General features: G+C 42.5%; 1 protein-coding gene across 2 annotated transcripts in view; it reads right to left on the bottom strand.

Annotated features, from left to right (window-relative positions):
- Nucleotides 1–24,959, bottom strand: part of zgc:110158 (uncharacterized protein LOC553590 homolog) — a 42,104-nt gene extending 17,145 nt beyond the window's left edge. For both annotated transcript variants that reach the window (XM_041953497.1, XM_041953498.1), the window contains exons 1-4: nucleotides 24,725–24,959; nucleotides 16,770–16,842; nucleotides 16,091–16,152; nucleotides 11,080–11,164 (exon numbers count right to left, since the gene is read on the bottom strand). In XM_041953497.1, coding sequence (XP_041809431.1) covers nucleotides 11,080–11,164; nucleotides 16,091–16,152; nucleotides 16,770–16,842; nucleotides 24,725–24,780 — 276 coding nt within the window. In that variant the 5' untranslated portion in view covers nucleotides 24,781–24,959. The remainder of the gene's footprint in view (nucleotides 1–11,079; nucleotides 11,165–16,090; nucleotides 16,153–16,769; nucleotides 16,843–24,724) is intronic.
- Nucleotides 24,960–25,623: the final 664 nt, after the last annotated feature.

The raw sequence follows: 25,623 nt of genomic DNA, 5'->3' as shown, positions 1-25,623 counted from the left end.
CTTCATATGCAAAATTCTTATATTCTAATCCTACATATAATGAAATATTTATACTACTTAAAAATATAGCAACAAGTCATCAGCAAAAAAGATGAGTCTGTAGTGTTTTTTACCAACAAAGCAGTACTGGAGGCTGTGTTAAGAAGGCTGGAATGCAAAAGATAACTAAAGGCAAGGAACAACTTCAACGCTTCTTCACTTCTGCTTCGCTACAGCGAACCACTCACTGTCTCATTTACAGCATTGTCCAAGTGAATAAAATGTTTTACATCATGACGACACAATTTTTAGATTTTCTATTTGTTTTTCCACATCCTTTGAAAACATAAAATTTTTACTTTGATTTCATAAAACGCAACAGTAGCATTAGTCGATTGCATAATCTCAAATGTATTCAAAGTACATGCAAACTTTAAAATTAAGGAGTGGTAGATGCTTTTTGAAGCAGGGATTATCCCGAGCCTGCCTATCTGAATCTGGCCAAATCTGTGCATATTTTAATAGATTGTATCGACTGAAAAAGGAGATTGCTAGCTGGTGCTAATGGTCACTTTCAGTGGTTAAAAAGACAAATGTTGCCGGTGGTCGTATCAGCTGTTGCTACTTTTTGTTAAATCTGTGAGTAACTTGATGGCAGTTAAAAATAAAAGCTGGCTGAGGTAAAAGAAGCATCAGTCTGAAGAACTGTGAATGGACCGAGTTTCCACAAATTCAACTGAGTGATACGTTGCAATCTTCCAGTTACACGTTATTAAATTTACACTTTTGAAACAGGACCACCAGTATTTGGAAGTAGCTCTTCAGAAACAAGGGGGCAGAATTTAAAGCTAATATAATGTAATATATCTGATATTACGAGGACTCAGATCAGGCCAAAAAAAAAAAAAAAAAACATAATCGGGACATCCCTAGTTTGAGGTCAGGACTGTAATTCTTCAACCTGATGAGAGCAACTGGTTAGCTTTTACTAGCCTTTACTTAACCCACAATATCTAACAACTAATGCTACTGTTTCCCATCTCCTTTACATCAGTTAAACAATATGGAAAAACTAAAAGTAGAATCCAGGATAGAGGAGAGGGGGTGAATGATTCAGCCCGGGAGTTAAATATGATATAACTGTATTCTTGTCAACACACATAGATGGAGACGCGTGTTCAGAGTGCTTACATAAGCACGCCGGAACAAACACACACACATGCACGCAAACACATGAACGCGCAAACAGACAAACACACACACACAGACACAGAGTTGCATCACAGGCTCATAAAGTGCAGCCCTTCAGTACAGAGAGGCAGACAGGAGGGAACCGCAGGCTACAGGACCAGAACAGGGAGGGGGTTTAAGACCCAGGGGAGGGAGTCACTCTCACACACACACCTACCGTTCCACCAGCACGCACACCTAACAAACACACTACATCCATGTGACACATACTGTGTGCTTGGACAACAACGCATACTAGCAATTACACGCATGTACACAAATACACTCGCTGCCCTTCTTCTCCCATCAGAAACCAGCACACATAATAACTGAAAAGAAAACACACACACACACACACACACACACACACACACACACACACACACACACACACACACACACACACACACACACACACACACACACACACACATCCCCCCATCTTTATGCTAATTCTGCTAGTGAACATGAGCAGGCCACTGAGTCCCTAGGGAAGAAGCAGGGTCGGCTGCCTCTTTTTTCTCCTCCTCCATCCTCCCTCCCTCTCATCCATCTCCCTCACTTCTCTTCTTCTGCACACTTTTCTCTCCATCTTTTCTCCTCTCCGTGACCCCCTTCACTTATTTTCCCAGCATTGGCACACACACACGCAAACACACAAACACCTTCCCTGTGCCCCTACCCCTGTACTATTCCTCCCCATCACAACCTCTCCTCCCCTAAGCCCCCCTCAGCCGCCCCCCCCCCCCAGTAGGGTGTCAGCAGCTTGCAGAAGCTGTTGCTATGGAGACAGGTCCTATCTGCACTCTGTCCCCCTGGCATCCCCCGCTCCAGGAGCGCAGAGAGAGAGAGAATAAGAAGATGCGGGAGAGAGAAAGAAGGCACAAGAATGAGATAGTGGAGAGAGTGAGAAGATAGAAGAGTGAGGCAGAAGAGGAAAAACGATGAAAAGGAGGGGAAAAAAGAAAATGCTAAAAGGAGATTTGTGTTCACAATCAATCACCTGGTTGCATTACTATTATCGACTATTAATGATCTATTATCTGCTTGTGCGTGCCACAATTTGCCGATTGGAATTGCATGCAAACTAAAAGCAGTGAGAGGGAGCATACAGTTGCCACCAGCAAAGGTAGATTTAGTATGCAGACGGTCTTTATTAAAACCAACTGGCCTGGGGAAATACGAAAGGATCCAACAGTGCTTTTTTAGTTTTTGTGGTGGCGCCCACAGTACCGCCTATATCTACCTTCCCATTTCAACTCCGACGCTCAGAAGTGGCAGACTGTCAGGAAACCTAGTGACAAGACTGCCTCCGTGAATCAGAATAACTCGATTCACCACGAAAGTAAATCTACAGGAATTTGTCTTGTTGACATTGGCGCAGGTAAACAATGACTGCTGATGCAGACAGAACACACAGGTACGGGGACAACGAGAGCGCACCTTTATGCAAAGAAAGAGGAAGACAATTCAATCCACAGCAGACATTAGTGCTGCACTAATTAGCTGATATAATGAACATGGCTTTTTGTAGTCGAGTTGAATTATTCATTTTCAGGCTGAATGTATGGAAAAGAAAGTCTGCAAATGAATCAGTGTGTAAAGGAAGCACGACTTAAAAGGGCTTTAATGGCTGACATGCAGCAGGAAGGAGAAGAATAAGTTTCTTTCATTGAAGCTGGCTCAAAGTTCAACAAAACCCACGGGACACATTTTCAAATGTCTGGGAATATTTACACAGTTTAAACTGTGAACGATATTTTAATGGCCTTCCTCGGCAGCACTACACAAACACGGCGTCAAAGCATCCCGGTGCGGCATCTGCACAAAAATAATATTAGGTACGTTTTTATGCTACCTGTCTATCAATAATACAGCATCTTGACTCGAGACCTGAACTGTAACTTATCATTGTGGCTTCAGCGGTTTTGGATGGAGAACTGCAAACTTAAGCATTTTTTACAGTGTAATATAACATTGTCAGGCTCTTTAAAATTATATATAAGGATCAACAGACTGGTTCACTATATCAAGAAAAACTATAAAAGCTATGAACCCAAAAACCTCAACCAGCTCAGATTTAATTGGCTCTATATCCATGAATTATGAGGCTCTTCACGCTAACTTAAAAAACTTAGAATAAACGTAATATTATCAAAGTTAACACTAAAGCTTAAGTTCAAACACTGCTTTACAACTCTTCTTATTCCAAAGTGGTTTACTAAAAAAATTCTAAAATAAAATAGCATTTTTTTTTGTAAAAAATAGCTACTTTTACAGACTCTCTTTGGGTTTGGGACTGTCGGTCAAACAAAACAAGCATCACCTGAAGATGTAACCCTGGGCTGGAAATTCACGATGGGCATTTTTCACTGTTTTCTGACATGTTATACAGCAAAAGATTAATCAAAAAAAGTAAAAAAAAAAAAAGAAGCAGATTAACTACTAAAAATAATCATTAGTTGCAGAAATAATGAAGTTGAACATTGTGTTACTAACACAGAGGCAGGCATCAGTTGGTTGATGGTATCAGGCTACTTTCAAGGAGGGTTATCTGGTTTGGTCTGTGGGAAGCAGGTTTAGATGTCACATCAGGCAAAAAAAAGGCTGCAGACATGCAACAAAAAGCCACAACCTTTGACCCCTACTGTAAACATTCAGCTTTAACAGAGTTAACCTAAAGTACAGTGTAATAAATTACATTCACCTCTCTCTCTGTGGCTCCCTGTGAGGACACCATGTTGTGCTTGCTTTTTCTACTTAGTATGATGCTGATGAATAATCTATCAGAACAAAAGACTAATGATCTGATTGGCTGGTACAGTACGGTATGTAGATGGGCGATACAGAATAGCATTGACCCCTCCCTCTCCATTTCCTTCTCCCTCTCTCTCTCTCTCTCTGTCTCTCTCACCCATAGGACCTACCGGACAGATCAATAGTGCTCAACACATTATTGACCTCCGCCTGATACCTTTCACAGGGATAAAGACAGAGACATAAACACTGGATGGAGAGAGGGGAGAGGTAGGAAGAGGAGGCGAATGTATCAGTGTGTGTGTGTGTCTGTATTTATGTGAGTCCCTGCCTGGAGAGGGTACTAATCTACATTCTGGTTCACACTGATATGTACCTCATCACTGTCTCCTTGACCTGCTGTCCTTAGCGCACAGAGAGAGGGAGAGAAAGAGGGAGGAGGAGGAGGGGGAGGAGGTGAAGGAGTGAGGATGGAAGAGAGTGAGAGTGTAGAGACGGGAGGGAAAAAAAAAATAGCTGACTGTGGTGATCTAGCTAATTTATCAGCCCAGTCAAAACAGTGTGTTTCGCTCTGGAGCAACAGGATACGGCTGCTACTCTCACCGTCAATGCACACACACGCACAATCTCTGAAAGCCCAGCTGGCCCTCTAAACTGGCACACACACACACACACACACACACACACACACACACACACACACACACACACACACACACACACACACACACACACACACACACACACACACACACACACACACACACACACACACACACTTCCCCAAAAGCTGCTGCCAAGGTAGCAGTGCCGAACCAGACAGGCGGTCTCGTGCACACGCAAACACATGTGCACGCCCACCGGATGACAGCACTAATACATGCTGCAGACACAACATCCACTTAGCCAACACTCCAGAGAGAAGGCAGAGAGGGCGAAAGACAAGAATATGGAGGAGAACGAGAACAACTGTGAGCCAGAATATAGTTTCAACCACAATCAGAGGTTTTCTCCACACTTTGGCATCAACACTATGGGTGGAGATGCTGAGGTTACATTTTCTATTATTCATACAGTAATATAACAAAACAGGACTCAAACTTTTATCCTTTTGCTGCCTGGACAGCTTTTACGTGACCCTCGCCCTGTCCACTCGCCTCTGTCTGCGTTCATGTCAGGGGTTAGTCAGATTAAAAGATGTTCAAATGACCTAGTATGCAGTGAAGGTGGCCAAAAAAAACCCACACTGGTGGTCCACCCCTCCAACTGGAAGTATGATTGCCAAAGAAGAGGAAACATCACATAAATGGAAGCTTTTTTTGATCATAGCCACAGTGTCCTGACACAATCTTTTAACATGGTAATTAAATCACAAAATGTGCAGAATAATATATGAAACCATCATTTTGTCCTGACCTTAATTTATTTTATTTGTTTTGGACCAAAATAAACAAAAAAAGTCCCATCTGTTTTATAACACATTGATTGTTTTGGCGATGTTACACATTTACAGGACAGGATGTAACATACTGTATTTACTGGATGAAAGAGCAAGGGGTCTATCAGGCTCAGCTTTGAAGTACCAGCGCTTCTACAACTTTATATACTTATACTCTAAACTATTGCTATAGTATTTTAGGCCTTGACCCCATGAATACACAAAGTATACAAAATGAACATTTTCCTTTGCGTTTACACACAATCACAGTTTCAGGTCACCAAAACAAGACTTTTATTAAATGCCTCCTGAAGTACAGATCTTACACACACACATTTTCTGTGTATCCATGTGTACGTGTAAAACAGAGTATTTGAGAGACAAGGATGTCATCACCTCAATTTGTGAACACAAGCATCGTTGTCATGGCGATGGCCCACTACTGGGTGATTTACATTGTACATAAAATCAGCTCAGTACGCAAAGTAAGAAACTTCTTCTGCGGTATTTGAAGTATTGTTGATGTAGACTTTAACGCCACCTACAGGTCCGACATGCTTGTTTGAGCATTTTAATCCTTTTCTTTTTTTTTTTGCATTCTCTTATGAACAGAAATATCCCGTAAAACAAGTCATACAGACAGTATGGACTAAATATCCATATGTGTATGTGGTCAAGGCCTGAGTCGCTTTAAAAGCACAAAACCATGTGCACAATAATTTCCCCTACTGGTTTTACACAGGACAACTTTGTTAGTAAAATGCATTGAAGTAGAACTGTGTTTTTAGGTCCCTGTGTTGTTTGTCAAGCAGCAAAATCATGATTTACAAAGCTAGAGTAATATCTGTCAGCACCTTCCAACTTTCGTATAAGTGTGATTTTATTTTCATACAACCAGTGAAATTTAAAATCATTATTTTATTTTAATCCCTCCAGTATTTCCCACAGCCAGCAGTTCCGTCTGCTCTACTGCAGTGCCACAGCTTCCACACAAACTGCTGCCTTCACCCCTGTAACACATCAGGCTGTTCAACACGCGCATTGTAGTTTTTCCCGAACTTTATCACGCAGCTAATTATCAAACTTAATGGAGCTCTTTTCACTTTTTCCATTACTGCGCACTGATACTGCTGGTGGCAGAGAAGAGACAAAAGAGAGGTGAAGGCAGAATGCATGCGACTATCTTTTAGGAAAATAGAGCTTCTTTGGATTCAGCCGCAATGAAGATTATTTTGGCCTTAAAGTAATGTCAGGAAAAATGACGGATAACGTTAGTGAAGGCAGCAATATATGTGCGCTGGCCCGATTTAATGGATTTTTGGAGATGAGTTTAAAAAACTTACTTCTGGTGGCTAAAACAAACCTGCAGCACTACAGAAAGCCGTTAACTGTAACAAATACAGCTGGGTTTGAATATTTCATTAACATTTAAGGCAATGGGAAAAACTAAAATTACACCAGTGCCGTCCTGCAAGGCATCAGAAGGTACTGAAAAGCCCCAAAATGCACACTAAAAACCAGTGCTTTAACTACCCATTGGCAAATTTAGAAAAGCAGATGAGATCTTTAAATACTCAAGACAACTAATATATTGCAATTTCATATTTGCCAGAATCTAATAAAACTTCAAACGAGCATAATTTTATTTGAAATGTGACATCTGAATAAATGTAAGAACAATTATTTTACTATAAAAATGGCTCTTTTATTTTCCTAAAATAGCCAATACCCATATTTAATTTCCCATAAACTGTCTTTAGAGTTATAGATTTACACACACACACAAAGAGATATCCTGCAGTTACTCCATTTAAATTAAAAGAAAACTAAGCCTATCTTCCATTTCCCCATTCTCTCATCGTTTTGACATTTGCCCACTCAGCTCCATTTTCAAATACCTCAACTGTCTCTTGGCTGTGTCTTCATGTTGTCTACGCTGCCCTCTCCTCCTCGGCACTTCTAGGCATTGTGGGTAAACAGCTAGATTAGCCAATCAATCTTCTCTCGGGAACCGAGGTAGTGAAGGTGGTGGTGGAGGGAGAGAGAGAGAGAGAGAGAGGAAAAGAGGAGGAGAGCTGGAGAGGGAGTGAGCGTTAAGGCAAGTGAGATGAGAGGGGGCGTGGGTGAAGGAGGGAGTAAGATATATATTAAAGAGGGTGGGAGGACAAGAGGGAGGATGGGAGGAAAGATGCAGATGTGGAGGCATCACAGTTAAAACCTGATGATGATGATGATGAAGAACAGGCTCGAGTTGCGCCAATACAAAAGAGAGAAAGAGGAGTGGGGCAGGAGTGTGAGAGGAGTAAAACCGTGCAGGTAAAACATGGAGGAAGAGTGTGATGAAGGAATGAAGAAGCAGCAACAGCTGCAGATTGTGTTGCTTTGGAATCACAACTGACACAGATTGTTATGAAAAGTGAGTAATTCAGAAATTCAAGCTCTGATGTTCAAAACCTTCATGATGCTACCTGGATTTAGGACCGATCCAACAATTAACACTGCGAATCAAACCAGCTAATTAACTGATGTACAACACGATGTTCGAAGAATGTAACACACGTTGCTTTCTTGTCTATTACTGCAGGAGACAGCGTGCGTGCCTGTTAAAATTAATGGAGCCAACTAGAAGACATGCAAGCTTTGCAACACAACATGAAATAAGCTAATTCTTTGTCCTATTACAGGCCAAAGTATACAATTCATAAAATATGCCTTTTCTTTTGTTTTCCTTACTTTGCTTCACTTCAACTAAACATCACCACATTCAAACAATCACAAGGAAATGCTAAAAACCTCAAAAATAAGTCTCACAAATTCTGTACTTTAAGATACTTTATGTAAAGCTACATAAGATTTAACTGAAAGCCTGTATGATTAGAGCAATTAAAAGCACATCGAAATAATGATATTAATGTACATGAGGGGGAAACAGCCTCTATCTGATTCCTAAATGCTAAACCTTATAAGCCTGCCGCTTTGGTGAACCAGATGCAATGATAAACCCAAAGTGGATGTAAACTAACTATCAGGTCACTCTCTAACATAGCACTCTTAACAGCCCTCGCATTACTTTTAATAACTGGTGTCAAGACTTGTGGAAAAAGTTGCCTTGGCTGTAACCATAAACCTTTGCTGCACCCAGCAGAGAGAACTGTGATAATGCCTCCTAAATGCTGGCTTGCAATCTAGCAATCCTCAAAAGACTAAGAAACTCTTTTGAGGTAAGGTGAAATATTGTTTTTTCTTGCGATGCGTCTACCCGGCTCATTCTTTTGAAACCAGTAGAAAGGACCTGTGCTCAGAGACTAGCCTCAGGGGGCTGGAGCCAAAATTAAACCGGTCCCGTCTCCTTCGCTTTATCACTGTTAGGAGCAGACAGCAAGCAACCATGTAGCACCACCCATCTACATAGTCTCACACACACACACACACGCGCGCACACACACACACACGCGCGCGCGCGCACACACACACACACACACACAGGGTTAACTGGTACTCTGGCGCTGAGGGTGTGAGCCCCTCCACCCTCCTTCAATGGGCTGGTTGCCAAAGATGCCCCCACCCGCCCCGTCCAAAAATACGCAAACACACACGCACACACACACCCACACACACAAATCCCTGGCTTAGCCTCGGCCCAGTGCTGGGATTACCGGATTAGAACTCTATTCCATTATCTCCCCACACTATACAGCACACACACACACACACACACACACACACACACACACACACACACACACACACACACACACACACATACACACACAAGATCACGCACGCATGCACACACAATGCCACACTGTCTTGGCCAGAGAGGACGCACAGTGTCAATCACAACACATGACATTTACACACAAGCGGATACAGTTACAGTTTCTCCTCTTCATGGAGAAAAAACCCAGTTATTTACAGTACTAGTGGGCAGTACTGTTGAGCTGTTACTAGTAGGACTCTCTTCTAGAGACCTGGACCGCTCGCTGAAGTGTCCCTGACAAGACAGAGAATCCCTACAAACTCTGCAAAGGCTAACCCTAACCCTAACTTCTGACGTCAGAGAGCAGCAAGACAGGGGAAAAAGAATAACTTCCCCTTCAAGCGCTCAAAGGAGGCGAATAATTCCTCAAGGACGCACACAAGCAAAAAATTAAATAAAAAAAAAAGATTGTGTACAAAAATCATTTGAAATGTGATTTTCTCACTCACGTCAAGTTAATTTTATTAATAAAACCAAAAATTGCTTCAAGGTGCATTACACTCTGATAACAAGTATAGACGCCTGTACACATATAAGCATCCAGAGAGAAGTTAACTACGAATCCCATGGGGCATTTTGGTAAGAAACACCCAAACGCAGAGCCCAAAATTCTGTTACATGAGTCTTTTAACAGCTAAAATCGGTTTACATTTATAAACCTGATTTCTTTTTTTTGCATGAATTCAGCAACTATGGTGCCGCTTTTTGCTCTTGCCTGCAACAACACTGTGTTATTGACTGCGCTGCATTGACTAGCTTCATCTCAACATCAAAGGCAGCCAAAGATCTTGGGTATTGTTGTATGTACAATCGTCCACCGCGGACACAATTTAACATCCCAGATTATCTTTAAATTAAAAAAAAAAAAAAAAAAAAGAGGACGCGGTCCACAATATAGATATCATTAAAAGAACAATGTGAAACACCAGTGGCATCTCTCACTTCACATCTATTTTGGAGCAAAAATATTACCTCTCTGATCCCCCTGCATCTACAAGAGCTCGTCAGGTATGCTGGTGGACTGTAAAAAGCTCCTCTTATAGATGTTATGACGTGCAGCAATTCTCTGCAGGTTTCTGAGGCTTGAAACCTTCATCATATCGTACTTTGTGATGATGTGATGGTGGTTGGATAAAGTTGTGGTGATACTTTTAAGTGCAAGGAAAAAACTGCTTGTGAAGTAGCCACGGTGTGTCCTTTTCAGGGTCATGATGATATTTGGATCGCAAAGCTTCAATACAACAAAACGTGACCCTGATAACAACCACAACAAGCTCGTCGACAGGGTTGGACCCTTTTCTCCTCCTTAAGGACTTGCTTTGTTCTTTGTTTTTGCTGTTCCTCCTTAGTTTTTACTTTCAATTTACTTTCATAGCTCTCGCTGTTGGATCTGTTTTCATTTCTGAACTCTTTGCCTTTGCAAAAGTTCGTCACATCGTGCAACTCTGTCTCGTCATTAACTGATGCAACTTCAGAAATTAGGAGCGCTTGGTTTGATGCAACACATCTCCCTGCCATAGCTTTAAAATTATTTCTAAAAAATGGCAAATATTCCACAGTTCCAATTTCTAAAAGAAGAGGATTTTGCTTTTTTCAATTGTTTTTTGAGTGTTGGTCAGACAAAAAAAAGCAATTTTTTGCTTTTTTTTCCTTACACTTTATACACCAAACAATTAATCTACCAATCAAAACAATAATTTGTAAAGAAAACTACTGTTAGTTACCAAGTTGCCAAAATCAAATATGGTAGAATGACACAAATTTGTGATAGGAATTGATATTAATATGATTATTTGTGCAGTCACAAGCAGACATACAGAGAAACAAATATCTGATTCCACAGCAAGTAAAGAGCAAAGAGTGATTTTCTGCAGAAGAAGAAAGGAAGTGGCTTCAGGGCCCGTCTGTCACTTACGTAGTCATGGAAGGCCTTTGCTTCACTGGAGTGCTCGCATGTCTCCCTTCGGTCTGGAGCCGCACAATACAAATCCCAGAATACACTGAAATGGGGGGGAGGTGGGGTTGAGGGGTGGAGAGGTCAAAGGTTACCAAACAGAGCAATACAAGCAAATGTATAACAGCTATTCATAACCCATTCACACACTCTCACTATCTCCCTGATGCTCTTAAACTGCCTCTTATACACTTGAGCATCACTGTAAGAGGGACACAATGCCAGAGTCGACCCCCTCAATCAACCTCTCACTCACTCAGAATACACACACACACACACACACTCAGTACTTGCGTAGACCTTTCAATGACTGCATCCATTTCTTGACTCTAACCTTTACCTGTTAGCTCCTGGTAAATCACTGGGAGATTTGCACTGTTTGCACATGCAGCTACATTCAGGAACATTTCCGCCTCACGCTTTTTCACACATGGCGCTGCAATGCTGGAATAGATGGGGCAAGTGGAAGTCCAACATACGGCGGTAATGCAACTCTTACGGATACCAATTGCCATAAGAACTCCACAGAGGAAGAAGAAGATGGGGAGGGGTGAGGCTGGATGTGCATGCATGCGACAGAAGGCATTTCTTATCGTTTTCAGGAACATGGCAGGTCAGGAGCTGTTTTTGTTCTAGCAACACATTCAATATTCAACAAGTTTGAGAGACCTGTAATGTTTTTCGTAATCTACCTAAATCAAATACTTGCATTCAGTACATTAAAAGAGCATCGTGGATTCAATTTGGTCATCAGGAGAGTCCTGTGTGCCATGTTTGGGGTGGGAGATTCGGCCAAAATCTTCTATCACGGTATATGTAACGGTAAATTCAATTAAGAAATAACGATACCCGTACCATACTTCATCACGTTTGATTATCTCCCTCTTTTATTTGGAACTTCCATACAAAAAAAAAACCATCTGGTTGCTGTGTAGCAGGGTAGCAGTGCATACACTACGATTAAAGGTGTGTAAATACGGCTGATTTCCACGGTGGAAATGGTATTGTCAAATCTGTACCAGTGGACACATTTCTACCAGTACCGTCACATCGCCCAACCCTACTCCAACTGACGATGTCTTTTGACTGTATGACTGAAACCTTTAACATGCTTTTCCCTGCAATGCTACTGCTTTCATTCACACCAGTCATACCAGCATTTTCCCTGAAATGTTAATATACTTGGCAGACAGAAAATTGGTGGTATAGATTTCCCTGAATATCGATCCCTGCAAACGTTCCTGAACATTTCAGGGACAGACTGCATGTGTGAATGGGGCTTTACAGTGACTCAAGCATGAACTCGATGCCTGAAATATGCTGTTGTATAAATGACGACTGGTAAACGACCTCATCCACACGCAATCTGTCAAGACCTGACACACACACATTTCCTTACAGGCTTCTGTTTCAGTCTATTTGAACACCATAAGTGGAAAATCGCAGAGACCCACACACACCTAAGGATGACGCTAACTGCTTGTGTGCTACCTGTCTAAGAGGTCTTAACTGAATCAGCCTTTGTGCATTGATTTAGTGGAAGTGCTATAAACAGAGTGCAACAGCAACATGGCTAACGAGAGGACTAATCAGGCAGCCACTTCACGTGTCCTGGCAATCTGTGACGCACACAGACATGTTGAATCCATCCACATCTGGAATTTTTCATACTCTGCACTTCATAAGCACAGGCATATTTGGGAAGCTTAGTACAGTCTAACAATGAATTTTGATGTCAAAAGTTGAAGCATCTCTTCCAGGAGGAGGACAGAGTGCGAGGTCGACCTACAGAGGAGCACACACGATAAGGACTGTCAGCGTGTTGCTCAAGGACACATCAACAAATAAAGACTACTGGACTTGAACCTCCAGTCAAAAAAATTATCTATTTTTTCACTGCAAGCCTCAACAAGGAGAGAAGAACAAAAGAAAATACTGACTGGTTCGCCCACAGTGAAAAGACGAAGTTTGTATCGATAAGAAAAAAAATAGCCCTTCTTTGGTGTGAGTTCACACAAGTCACTTTATACTTGCATTCATGTTATACTTTAAAGTGCAAAGAAAAAACAAAAAAATATCTAGATTTATGTCTTTAACTGAGCAATGAACTAACTTATTCTTTAGATTTACCAGGCTTCTATGCTTTCAAATTATTATTCTGTTCCGTCTTTTTCTTTTTATTAAAACATGTCCTTGGTCTCATATTGCTGATGGTGCTCTATAGGCCTGACGTTCATTCTTCTGACTCAGCAGAGACACCCCCTGAGGTGAAAAGTTACAATAGAGATTGCACTTTTTAAGAACCTTTAAGGGTATATTTACAAGTCTGTAATTTTACATGCACAGATTTTTAAATATTTGTTACTTTATAATTTTTGCAGTACAAATTTCAGTGGCGTCCTTCAGCAACACAGCGAATGTATTCTGAATCCAGTGGCACAGTTTTTGTAGCTGTGCTCTGATCTTTCTGAAGAGGAAGCAAGTGAAAAGACTTAACCTTGAACAGAATCAATAAATTATAAAATTATAAATAATCACTGATGGTGTTTTCCATGACAAAGCTTAAGAGTGGTGAGGACATGTGATGCTCACATGCAATAAAATATTATCTATTGAAGTTCTGCCAGACGTTTTTAATTGCAAATGTAAGGTGGTTTAGCTCTCCAGTCTTGGGTGGAGGGTTTGCGTTTTCTTTTTTTGTCTTTTACTCAAATAGAAACAGCTGGTGATATTCTTTATCTTCTTATTGTCCAAAAAAATCCCCTGAAAAGACCAAAACTAATAATGAATTGATCCTACTAACAAGTACTGTCTGTGTACCTCTGTGCCACAGACCTTCGCTGTTGTCTGTTGCACTGGGTTACATGTATTTTCATAATAATGAATATGGGCACTGAAGTTTATTTTAAATCGATCCCATACATACTATCCTGCTGCTGTAAATACAGACTAGTGCAGCATATCTGCTGCTGAAAATAGTCTGCAACAAAATCACTGTTTACTCCAGTTTACGTAACATTTTCTGAGAACTACAGCACCCCTCTGTCAAATCACATAACCTTTCTTAAAAGTAAAAGTACATTCATGAGTGAAGCTTTCAAGATTTAAGAGTTTAGGGAAGTTGAGATGTACTGGCAGAGGGGATAACCCATTGTTGGTTGGGGTCGTTTCAATGTTGACAGAGGGGAAAACAGACTGTCGTCAGCCTTATTCCACAATATAACTTAAATTGGTTGGCACACATCAGGTGTAAAACAGCAACTATTACACGTGCAGGGATCCATATTCAGGGAAATCTGTACCACCAATGTCTCACCTTGAGACCTCAGTAATGACCGAACCAATCACAAGACTCCTCTGATGATGTATTTGAATCTGCGACTTGTCTACAGTTAGAAGATTAAGAAAAAAAAACCTGTCTTACAAACTTGTTGAATATTAAATACATTAAAAGACCATTGGACGAAACCAGCTCCTTATCCGTCACATTCCTGAAAATACTACTCGTGCATCCGACCTTGTCACTTCTTCTTCTTCTGTTGAGTTTTATTGCGGGTGGAAATCTGTGTGTGTTGCATTACTGCCACCTGCTGGACTGTTGCTTGGCCTGTCTATTGCGGCATTGCCGTGTCATGTGTGAAATGGTGCGAGACGGAAATGTTCCTGAATGTAGCTGCATGTGTGAATAGTAAAAATCTGTAGTGGTGGTTGACGGGTTATCCCAGTAATTTACCAGGAACTATGAGAGAATGAGGTTTAAGACATTTCAGGAACCTTTCCTTCAGATTATCTGATAACTTGGCTCAAACTCTTGTATCTGAGGATATATAAAAGTCATACACAGACTGGACCCTACTCAGTTCAGCCTTTGTAACGACCTCCTAAAAGTATGACGGACTAGTATCATTAAATTGGCACTGCAAGATATCCCTCAGCGTGGTCATTCAGTGCATTTACATAAATTGAGCCCACAAGAAGCAGCATCATCCCGAATTTCCCTGGCTGGGATTAATAAAGTCTTATTTTATCTTATCATGTATCACTAATACACCTAAATATTGTCAGTCTGGGTTTAAAATGTTGCTGTAGGTAGGTTAGACTCTGATTACTGACCAGCCGTAAGTAAACGTGAAAATGTGTTGTGCAGTTTCCTCCAACAACACAAAAAAACAAGTGAAACTGCTGATCGGTGCTTGAGGTGTTGACCCTAAAGGTCAAATCTTAGCCAGGGGCAGAAATGACAGTAGAGGGGGGAGAGGAGGAAGACAGCGGAGGGAGAGGTGGCACAAAGGAAGGTGGAATGCAACGGGTTAATCTGCTAAGAATCCCTCTCCCACATGAACAAAGGAGAAAAGTGGGAGGTGGGGGGCACACAAAGGGTGACGAGAGGGTGAGGAGGGGGAGGGGAGTACGGAGGGGGGAGTCCATTCCCTAACCATCTGGATCTATTGTTTCAGGAACGGGGGTGAAAGGATGGAGAACTGGAGGAGGGGAGAAGACGGGGAGGGAGGGGGTCACGCCCTCGGTGAGTCTGGTCAACACCAAGGCTGAGACTCTGCTAAACCTCCCACCTACGGAAGTCACTCTTAATGAGGAATGACGACAAGTCAGTTAACTTAAAAATTTGGTATTTTTCAAGCACATAAATATCTGAATGTTTCCATAAAATATGAGTTTAATATATTCAAATTTGAATTGCGGCTCCATCGTGATTCGTCGGAGCACGAAGGCTCAAATGAAGCTACCTTTTGTGCATATGACGGTAATGAATTATGCAGGCTTCGGATGGACACTAGAGCCCCATCAGTGAGTGTGTATGCGTGTGGAAAGGGGGGGGGGGGGGGGTACACAGCTTGTGACATGTACTGTAAAAACTGTTTACACACCCAGAGAAATAAAATGAATAGGCTCACTGTATCAAAACAAACGAGACAAAAGTAGCCTTTCATACTGGAAAAAAAGTAACACTCACCACCACCAGGAATGGAGGAATCCGGGGGGCTCCCCTAATGTAATATTCTTCTCCCATCGAATCTAGAGGAGAGGGGAAGAGAGGAGCGGCAAGGCGAGGAGAGAAAAGTCACTTGCAGCCACTAGAGAGAGGATTATGTCTGCAGGTCCAGGGGTTAAGAACATATAATCAGTCAGTCTCAAACTGTCAATGCCCTCGGACGTGAAGATGGGCATCTTTCTGGCTCTGTCGATCTCCATCCTCCTGACTCTTTCTCTTAACGTCTTTATCCTGTTCCCCTTTTTAACATGTGAGCAGCTCAATTCATTTACAATTAGCCTGTTGGGATGCTTGGAAATGTATACACACACAACACGATTCCTGCAGACAACTGCATCAGTTGTTTCTGCACTCAAAAGCAGACTGCGAGCACGATCGGCTGTAACTTTAGAGGATTTCCTTTTGAAAAATTGATGCAACACCTTACGCTCTGTAATCATGTTTAGCGTGTTTGCACTGATGATACAAGTTGTTGTAAACATCTACCATAGCCTGGTTATAGTATGAACAGTTTTACTAATGAAGAAAGCTGCTCTACGTTTACGAGCAAACAAGGCCCAAGTGACGTGTTACAATTTCCTTTTTCATCAATTCTTTATCTAAGAATGATTGTAGTCTCTAAACATGGCTGCCATCTTACCTCAGACAGGAAGGTCTGTGCGGACTTCTGTGCTCCCACATGTAGCAGGTACTCGTACACATATAACGCTAACCTGAAATACAAAGGAAAAAATTGTTAGAGGCCACGTTTGGTGTCCTTATTTCTCAGTAAGTGTGTTTGTTAAGGCAAACACACCACAAGTGGGAGAATCAGAAGCAGCCATACTACGTATAGCTAATTTTCACCCAACTAGTTCCAGAATCTAAAGGCCCCATAAAAATAAGTTTTTAGTTTCAGGGACGTGTTTGTGTTTTTACCACATCTGAAAAAACATAAAGGTTAGGCATAGATAGACCACCAATGGATAAAAAAGTGGCTTCAAGGTCACATTGTTTAAAATGTACTGTTGTGTGACTACGATGTCTGAATGGAGGCTGGAAAAGAGACATGCAGGGGTGGCAAGAGGGACTGAACGTGACTACAGCAGGACGAGTGAGCGTTTATTCTGGTTCGACAGTAAACTGACTACTGATACAATTAGCAAATAGAGGGGAAGGTGACACCGTGTTTTTCTTGCTTGTCGACTTCATCTCATTTGTTTCTTAAACATCAGTGACAGTACAGACCTTCCCACCCCAAGTCCTAATATCACTGGTGTTTACTTTTGGTATGCCGATCAGCCAACAACTGCCAGCACTGTACTTTCACTTTGATAGTTCCTGGTCGGCTATACAGTACTACCCCAGGGGCCGGGACTGTTCGGGTGGTATGAACCATGACCCACAAACTAAAATTGGCTGGAGGTTCCTGTGGATGAAATGCAGGTGAGGCTTCAGAGTACCTCTAAAGGTTCCTGAAAATTTTATTTGCGATGAAAAAAGGGCCCCATCATCCCAGCAGCACTTCCGTGGCCTATATATTTTTTCCCACTACTGCCTACGTGCATCTAACTAAAATGGAAGGAATCGCCGTCTGTCCCTTGGTTTTCTTGACAGCCTTTCATTCGACTGACTTCACAGTTGGTGGGTGTATTGCTGAGCACCCAAGGAAGTGCAGTGTCAAGTGTGAAGTAGTTTGGATGAGCAATTCTCAAGAAACATCGGCTTGCATGCGCAAGTTTAAACCACAGTCACTCTCTCGACGGTGACGAGCTAATCTGTGTTTCGATGTTTTCTTCTCACTGTGATTAACTTAATGTTATTAAGATAACATTGGCTAGCTACCGCCAGTGAATAATGTCACCTTATCCTTAGTAACGGCCTGGGAACCAGCGATAAATTGGGGTAGCCAGACAGCTTTGGCATGATTTCATGAATTTAATCAATAGTAATGATAACGCAGTCAAGATTTAATTCTTTCACTGTTACATCTGGATGAAAAACTTTAGACTTCAGTGACAGGACTTTTCTTCCAGCATCTCCCACAAATGGTGATAACATTAGTCTACATCAATTTTGTTAAAAGCATATTTTGATTTTTTGTCTTTTCTTGTGTGCTGTGTCTTTGGCCTACGTTCAGTCAATTCAATGACACTTAAAGAAAGAGAAATAACAATAATTATTATAATCAATAATTAAGGTTTGGTTCATACTTTGAAAACACCTCACCAACTGTCTAAAACTGGTGGTGTATTATAATTTTATTGTGTTATTAATAATTATTTAAAAAGACAAAAACAAGTAGTGGTGAATGAGTACTCTGGGTCTGGAACTGCGGGGGCTCTCTGGCTCTGCAAGTCAATGATATGGAGAAAACTGCAAGCAGCAATACTGAAGGCCAAGCAATTGGTTCATTCCTAACAGGCACGTTTGGGACAGGTAGTGCACTAGTCTTACCAAACCTAAGCATCAAAAGTCCTCAAAGCACAACAGGAGCTGAAAAACATCTGCCGCCCTGTATGAAAAACACTGTGTTCTGACTGCACACGCCAGATACTGACAGAAATAGCTGCATACAACAGGCATTCCCACTAATTCCAACAATATTTTAAAAGCTCTCGAATGACTTTTTTAAATCACTGCTATTATAAAAGGCCAGACACTCTTGATAACGGCAATCCACCAGGGTCTATTAACACACACAAGAACCATGCTGTGGAGTGGGAAACCCCCATTGGCCCAACATTGTACTCCTAACGCCTTCACTTAGTCGTGTTTAATAGGCTGTTAATGGACCATCAATCGACCGGCAGCGTGGATATGACAGTGCCCTGTGTGCCCAGAGCAGACAGTCCTCTGACAGGCCAATAAGGTCCTAATGAGAAGGACAGTAGCTCAGTGTCACAGTCCCCATCATTAGTCAATGAGTTGATCAATGAAACATGGTTTTGAGATAATAAGGCTGTTGTGCAGTTTGTTTTTAACCACTTGGAGCCAATTTGCCTTTGCAATGCTGCCTTTCATGGAACAGTTGCTGAACGGTGGGGATGACGGTGATGCCTGTTTAAGCGCATTTAGTGCATTTAAGCCTCTTAAGGCAGTGTATAGTTCAACAATAAAAAATTTGGATAGGAAGCGGATAAGCTCACTATCTTTAATGTTCTAAAGAAAATAAACGGGGCAAGTTTTAATAACTGCACCCAATTTGCCAATGCAGAAATTATCTATATGTTTCTGCATCACCATGGTCCTCAGCGACAGGGTGGAGAATTATACAACGCAGTAAAAGGGTCCTTTGGACAGACTGCTTGGGAGTGAATATGGGGGAATCCTTCCGAGACATCTTTCAGTCTAGATCGCAAAGATTGGTTGATTAATCAATAAAAAGAAAATTAATCTGCAACTGTTTTGGCAATCAATTACCATTTCATTAAATCTTCAGGCACATAAGCCAAAGGATTTCAGGGACCCCGGGTTCTCAAATGCGAGAATGTTTTGCTTTTCCTATAGAAAATTGAATATTTTGGGATTTTAACTGCTCTGACAAAAAATTTGATGACGTCCTCTTGTACTGCAGGATATTGTGATGGGCATTTTCTCAGTTTTCTGATGTCTTATAGACTGAATTCATCAAGAAAATAACTGGCAGATTAATCAATAATGAAAATAAACATTAGCTGCAGCCCTCATCACAACTAAGATCATTTAAAAACATTTGAAAAGTTTCGTAAGACTAATTAGTCTTGATCAGGTGATTTATGGTCCTACTGCATTGGTTTCTATGTATCTTTTTTATTGCAGGTTATATATGTTTTTTTATGAATTCCCATTTCTGAACAAGTGTTAACTAGCTTAGGGTATAAATGCTATAATATTTGGCATTAGTCCATTCAAAAAAATAGTCTCTACTTAGGTGTATGTCCCTATGAAAATAACCGTAAGTAAATGTCCACCTGGGGGATAGTACACTACTACACACCTCTGTTTGAGGGTCAAAGTGAGAATCCATTCATTTATTCACTGCTAAATGTCTAAGATGAGGTGAGCACATGGGAGCAACAGAAATGGCAGAAACAACTGCTGTAGTGTTATGATGGAGAGATGATCTGTGCCTGACCTGATCTTACTACTAATATTATGCAAATGCTTAAAATATACATTGTTAGTATGCAAATGTAGTCTGTAAAAGATATGAATAGGCAAATAGACAATAACTGTAGTTTGGAGGCGATGGTCGCTACATGATCACACCTTGTCCTTCACATAGACACAACGCAGTCAGGGGGCATTTTCTAAACATCATCACAGCAGGAGGGGCAGCAGCTGGCAGATATAAATGGATGCTCCCTAACAATCTTATAATTAAATGTGTTTTTAACATAGCAAAAGATCTAAATCTGAAAGCAAAAAAAGTCCTTATTCGAGTGTGATACATGATCCGTTCTGCTTGGACATCAAAGCATTCGCATGCTAATGAGAACACACTAATATTAAGTGATATTTGGTGCATATGACAATGTAGGACAATGCTAACCTTTAAGAAACTACTATAGATACAATTTCAAGGCTGTTTACAACATCCCATACAGCACTGCACTGAAATAGTATCTAAACTACAAACGGCTGGTCAATGACAGTCAGGGTTCATTCAGCTTTTGAGAGTAAAATTCAAGCAATTTTTCAGCACTTTTAAGGTAACTTAACCAAAAATTGCCAGACTCTCAAAGTCTTTATCATCACATCTAAATTGTTACTATAAACGCAATCATGAAAAATGAAGTTAACAGAATTCCTTTATACTCACAGCAACAACATATATTGTCACGTTATTTCACTTGCTGTTTATAGTAACTTTGATTGATTCAAGATTTAATTATCGCTAATTTTGATGCCAGGAGACGACAAACAAATATGAAGACGGGACTGTTTCATTTAACGCTTAAAATTTAGCATTTTCCAAGACTTTCTACAAACTCTGAAGAGTGATCTTCAGCTGACCCTACAGTGTAGCACCTGACCTGTCATCATGACCCCCCTCCTGACCTGGGCTGAGCGCAGGGTGGACGCTACTTTGTTGAACTGGCTTTTGTATTATGTTATGAGCAGAAATTCCATTTTACAGTTATTGAGATTTTAAGCTCACTGAAGGGATTCTCCCACTTGCATCAAAAGTTACGGCATGAGAGAAAACAAAGCACCCCGAGAGAACACAAACTGTGCTTGATACATGTGTGGTGTGATTCTTTGTAGTTGTATAGTTCATCTGGAGCAGGCATTGGACCACAGTTGCAGACATGTGTCTGGCCGAACGATGCTGACCACAGATTAAAGTGACACACAAGTCTTACACTATGAAAGGATTAATCGTGGGTTGAAAACGCATTCAGTAGACCTCACTCCTCATGTATCAAGTGATAATAACTCCAGTGTGCAGTGTAGTGTGTCCCTGTGTGTGTATAGTGGGCCATCCTGTTCGGAAGGTGAGAAGCAGCTATGAGTGTTTTCCTCCTTGCAGATAGCTACCAAAATAAGAAAACATGCAAGAGCAGGCGGACTTTCAGACATCCAGATGAACAAACAAACAAAGCACATGCGGCCTTGAATTCTAAACGTCCCGGAGTGATTTACACTGGTTAATATTATTCAACTCTACATACATGTAGCATCCTGCACGAGCGCAACACATCCTGACTGCATCGCCTAATTGGATACGGGGAGGGGTTGGTTGTTGTACAAATGACCAATGATGTAAAGAGGCTAAAGACTGCCGTTCTATCTCTCTCTCACACACACTTACTTGACCACTTTGGCCAAGGGAATCTGACCACTTTCGGAGGCTCATACCAATTTGTAGGTCACAAAGCTCTCTGTGACCGCTGGTGTAGAGTGTAAGTCACTGCCACCCGCAGGTCAGTCTAGTACTGGGCCACACACACACACTTTGCTATTAACTGATCACACTTACACACCTATAGGTTCCTTGCATCTACACTAATTCCAACAGTTTTGAAATGCCTGGCAGAGGCTCACAGGAAGCTTTAGAATACGACATGTGCCTCAAATATTGATACCGTTTGCATCTCCCAGTACATTGCAGGTTTACTGGCTTGCTTAACACATGTGCAGCCTTCTATAGGAGTTTGACTAGGAGGGAATAGTTAGACCTGGTCTTATGTCTGGGGATAGGAGGATCACACTGCAGATCCCCCCCCACCCCCAAGAGGCCTTCAATTAAATTTTTATGTGTAGTGTGTGTGTATGTGTGTTATTGTGTGGGTTGCAGAAGGGGCTGCGTGTGCATGCACCTGGCCTACTACATTATTAAAGCTCAGAAGGTCGCTCGTAGAAAAGGAAGAGAAGTTTGAGAAAGAGGAGGAGGAGGAGGAGGAGGAGGAGAAGGAGCAGCTATAGGATGGTGGAGTTAAGGGAGATGAAAGAAATTTGTTTTGACTGGAAAGTAAGAGGGGGCATGCCCCATTTTTGTAGAGGAGGAAAACAGTAGGAGGTACAGGGGATCCGAGGAGCAGTCAGTGCGTGGTGGAGTGGAAAAGAGGACAGTCGTGGTCATTTCTGACAGCCAGAATGTGAAATTCTATTAATAAGGCAAGAGAAAAAATCTTAACGTAGCTCCAGCAACCCTTACTCCATAGTCTCTAAGGTTATATGCCCTTGTGACACCAAAGTTTTCTACCGTATCGCTGGAATCACACTGTACTTGCTTTTGATTTATGCACATCCTCACCCCTGCTGAAACAAAATTTGCTTCCTCCATCGCGCCGTGTGAGGTGACCTCCTGACCTCCCTCCCCGCCATTCCCCCTTACATTCTGCGATGGGACACCAGCGCGTGCATACGCTTACTCCCACCGAGTGAGAAACGTCCCTGCCGTGCACCGCTGGCACACCTGACATCCCGCCCGAGGCCCCCCAACAAAACCCCCCCGCTTTAAACATGGATGAGTGTGCCCGCCACATTTCCCTCTCTTCTGTCTCTTTCTTTCTCTCTCAACTCTGACGCAAAGCCGAGAGCAGCTGCTTCAGTCTGTCTCAATAATTCAACACTGAAGCGAGGGATGAGGACTTTGAGGAGCAGCGAAGGATGGGAAGCGAGAGTTGGGAGGCAGACGAAGAAAGATGCAGGGAGAGCGGTGCACGAAGAGAGAACAGAGACGACGGGTTCACGACACGGCGAAGGGGAGGTGTGGGCTTAAGGTAATGAGGCGCCCGCTGATCTTCACGCAAACATACAAGAGTGTGACAACTCTGTCCCACTTCAGCGCCCCAGTCTGCTGACTGGTCCAGCCAGTCGGAGTGAGCGTTTGCTGGTGTTCAAACCCATCCACTGCAAGGAATAAAGTCATGAGCATTCCACCAGTGCTGAGGCTCTTACCTCTTATTTACCTGTAGGCGATTCAGCTGTAGTGTAATAGGAACTACCATTAACCATTAACACAGCACAGGGCTTTAAAACAATTCCATCTTACAAAGTTTAATGAAAGCATGCACTGGTCTTGGCTGGCTTTGTTAACGCTGACTATCAGCACAAGAGCCCCCCCTGCACATGCTGGCTCCTATTTCAGAACTGATGCACAGAAGTTAGTTGGATTAATATTTCAGGCCAATCTGAAACCTCTGCAGACTATTCAAACGCTGGCAAATGTGCGGCATGCATCTCCTGATCGAACAACAGGCATCGAGACGGTGGCATGCAGACAAAGGGATTGGAGGGCTACAGCTCCCCAAGCTAACGCCACCTAAAGCTTCCTGACGAATCGGCCACAGAAAAGCCCCCGCGTCCGTGTCTACTACGACAAGCGGCGGCGGCAGTTACAAGCAGTTTGTCCCCGGCACTCGTTCGCACAACTCGGGTGCTTGGAGGAAACCCGTACGGGCCACAAAAGTTGTGAGGCGCAGCTCTGGCTGCACGGAGCTCGCAGCGGCTGGCTCTCCGCTGACCGAACGCACGCATGGATACAATGTAGCCAGCGCGCTCGGACACAGCGTCGCCGTGGAACAATTCTAGAACACGTTCCCGTGCTATTTTGTGACAAAGCCCCAAACAGCTGTATTCTATTTTTACCTGCCGCTTCACTGGGGCGACACAAAAGCCAGCTAGCTACAATGCACGGCGTCACTCCAAGTGCATTGTTCCTCGCACTGGGGCGAGGGGAGAGATGGAACCGAAGTGGGATCCCCATCAATGCTCCGAGTGCACATTTCTGCATTATAGCTGGAAACACGTGCAGCAACGCTCCCCCCTCTTAAAAGCGGTGCAACTTCCAAGTCGCCGAAACTGCCACTCTCTGTTTTGCATTAGGAAGAAACAAGAGAGACAAGAGTGCAACTGGCGGTGTAGCTAGCCGCTCGGGCTAACTTAGCAGCCATGCCTGTGTAGTTGGAGGATGGAGGAGGCACCACGACACGCGAAGTGGCGAACACAACGAATTAACTACAACGGCATCACTTTTGCGGCTTGCGTGTTCGCAATATGAGCTTTGGTGAACATGCGTGCTCCCGCTGAAGTGACTGAGGTGCCTCGCATCAGTTAGCAAGTTTAGCCACCTAGCGCACTCTTCTTGGCTGGATCTCTGTTGTGACAGTGCAATAATGTACTTACTTTTCTCTTGCTTGACTATCGGAGGGGACCACAGCTCCTTTACCCTTGCCGTACATCTTGGAGGCTGTTCTGATACTTTATTTTATCCCACTCGACACCTGTCAAAGAAAGCTACCAGGAAAACCTACTATCTCCATAGCTACCCAGTTAGTGTTGTCTCCCTATTTCTCTCTTGCGCTCTCTTCGCTCCGGTTTCCTTTTTTTTTCTACATCCCCAACATTGCCCACAAATCAGGCAGGGTTTCAGCCGGGGGGAACTTGAAACAGTCCACTGGTGGAGCTTTTTTTTTTTTTCAATCGCTGTTCCTGGATTCAGCTCACGCCCCCCCTGTTGTGAGACGGTGGGGGCTTCTTAAAGCCACAGTGTCTCAGTTTTTGTCGACTTCGCTCAAGTTCAAGTTCTTTCCTGGACTTCAAGTTCAGGCCTTACATTATATTTGTGTTTATGTACGGTGCCAGACAGCTAATGCTAATGGCTATTACTACATTTGAACTTTTATTCAACCACTGCATGTATAGCTAGAGATTTGCATCCTAACGGTATGTTTCAGTGTGAGTTTTTGAACTAATGTTACACCAGAAGGGCTCTTGACTGGCCCAAATGCCCACCTGGTTCGCCCCGTGTGCCCCTGCGTTCAGCTCAAGTGCTTGTCCTGTAGCAGGACCTTAGAACAACTATGAACGTTAACCTTTACTCCGCACACAGAAGAGGTCCCTCTCATTAACTCTCACCCCTGACCCTCAGTTAGTCTGTGCACACCACTGATTGAGGTTATTGAGTTACCCCATTATATAACTGTAAATAGGAGGCAGTAAGTGATTTTATTGTTTTTTTTCAAGCAATATTGGCTCTTGGTTCCCAAACTGGGGTCCAGGGACTACCAAGGGTCCCAACAGAG

The sequence above is a fragment of the Chelmon rostratus genome, chromosome 15, assembly GCF_017976325.1.
Source record: "Chelmon rostratus isolate fCheRos1 chromosome 15, fCheRos1.pri, whole genome shotgun sequence".
In the NCBI taxonomy this organism is placed as follows: Eukaryota; Metazoa; Chordata; class Actinopteri; order Chaetodontiformes; family Chaetodontidae; genus Chelmon; species Chelmon rostratus.
This window is presented reverse-complemented; position numbering and strand designations above follow the sequence as displayed.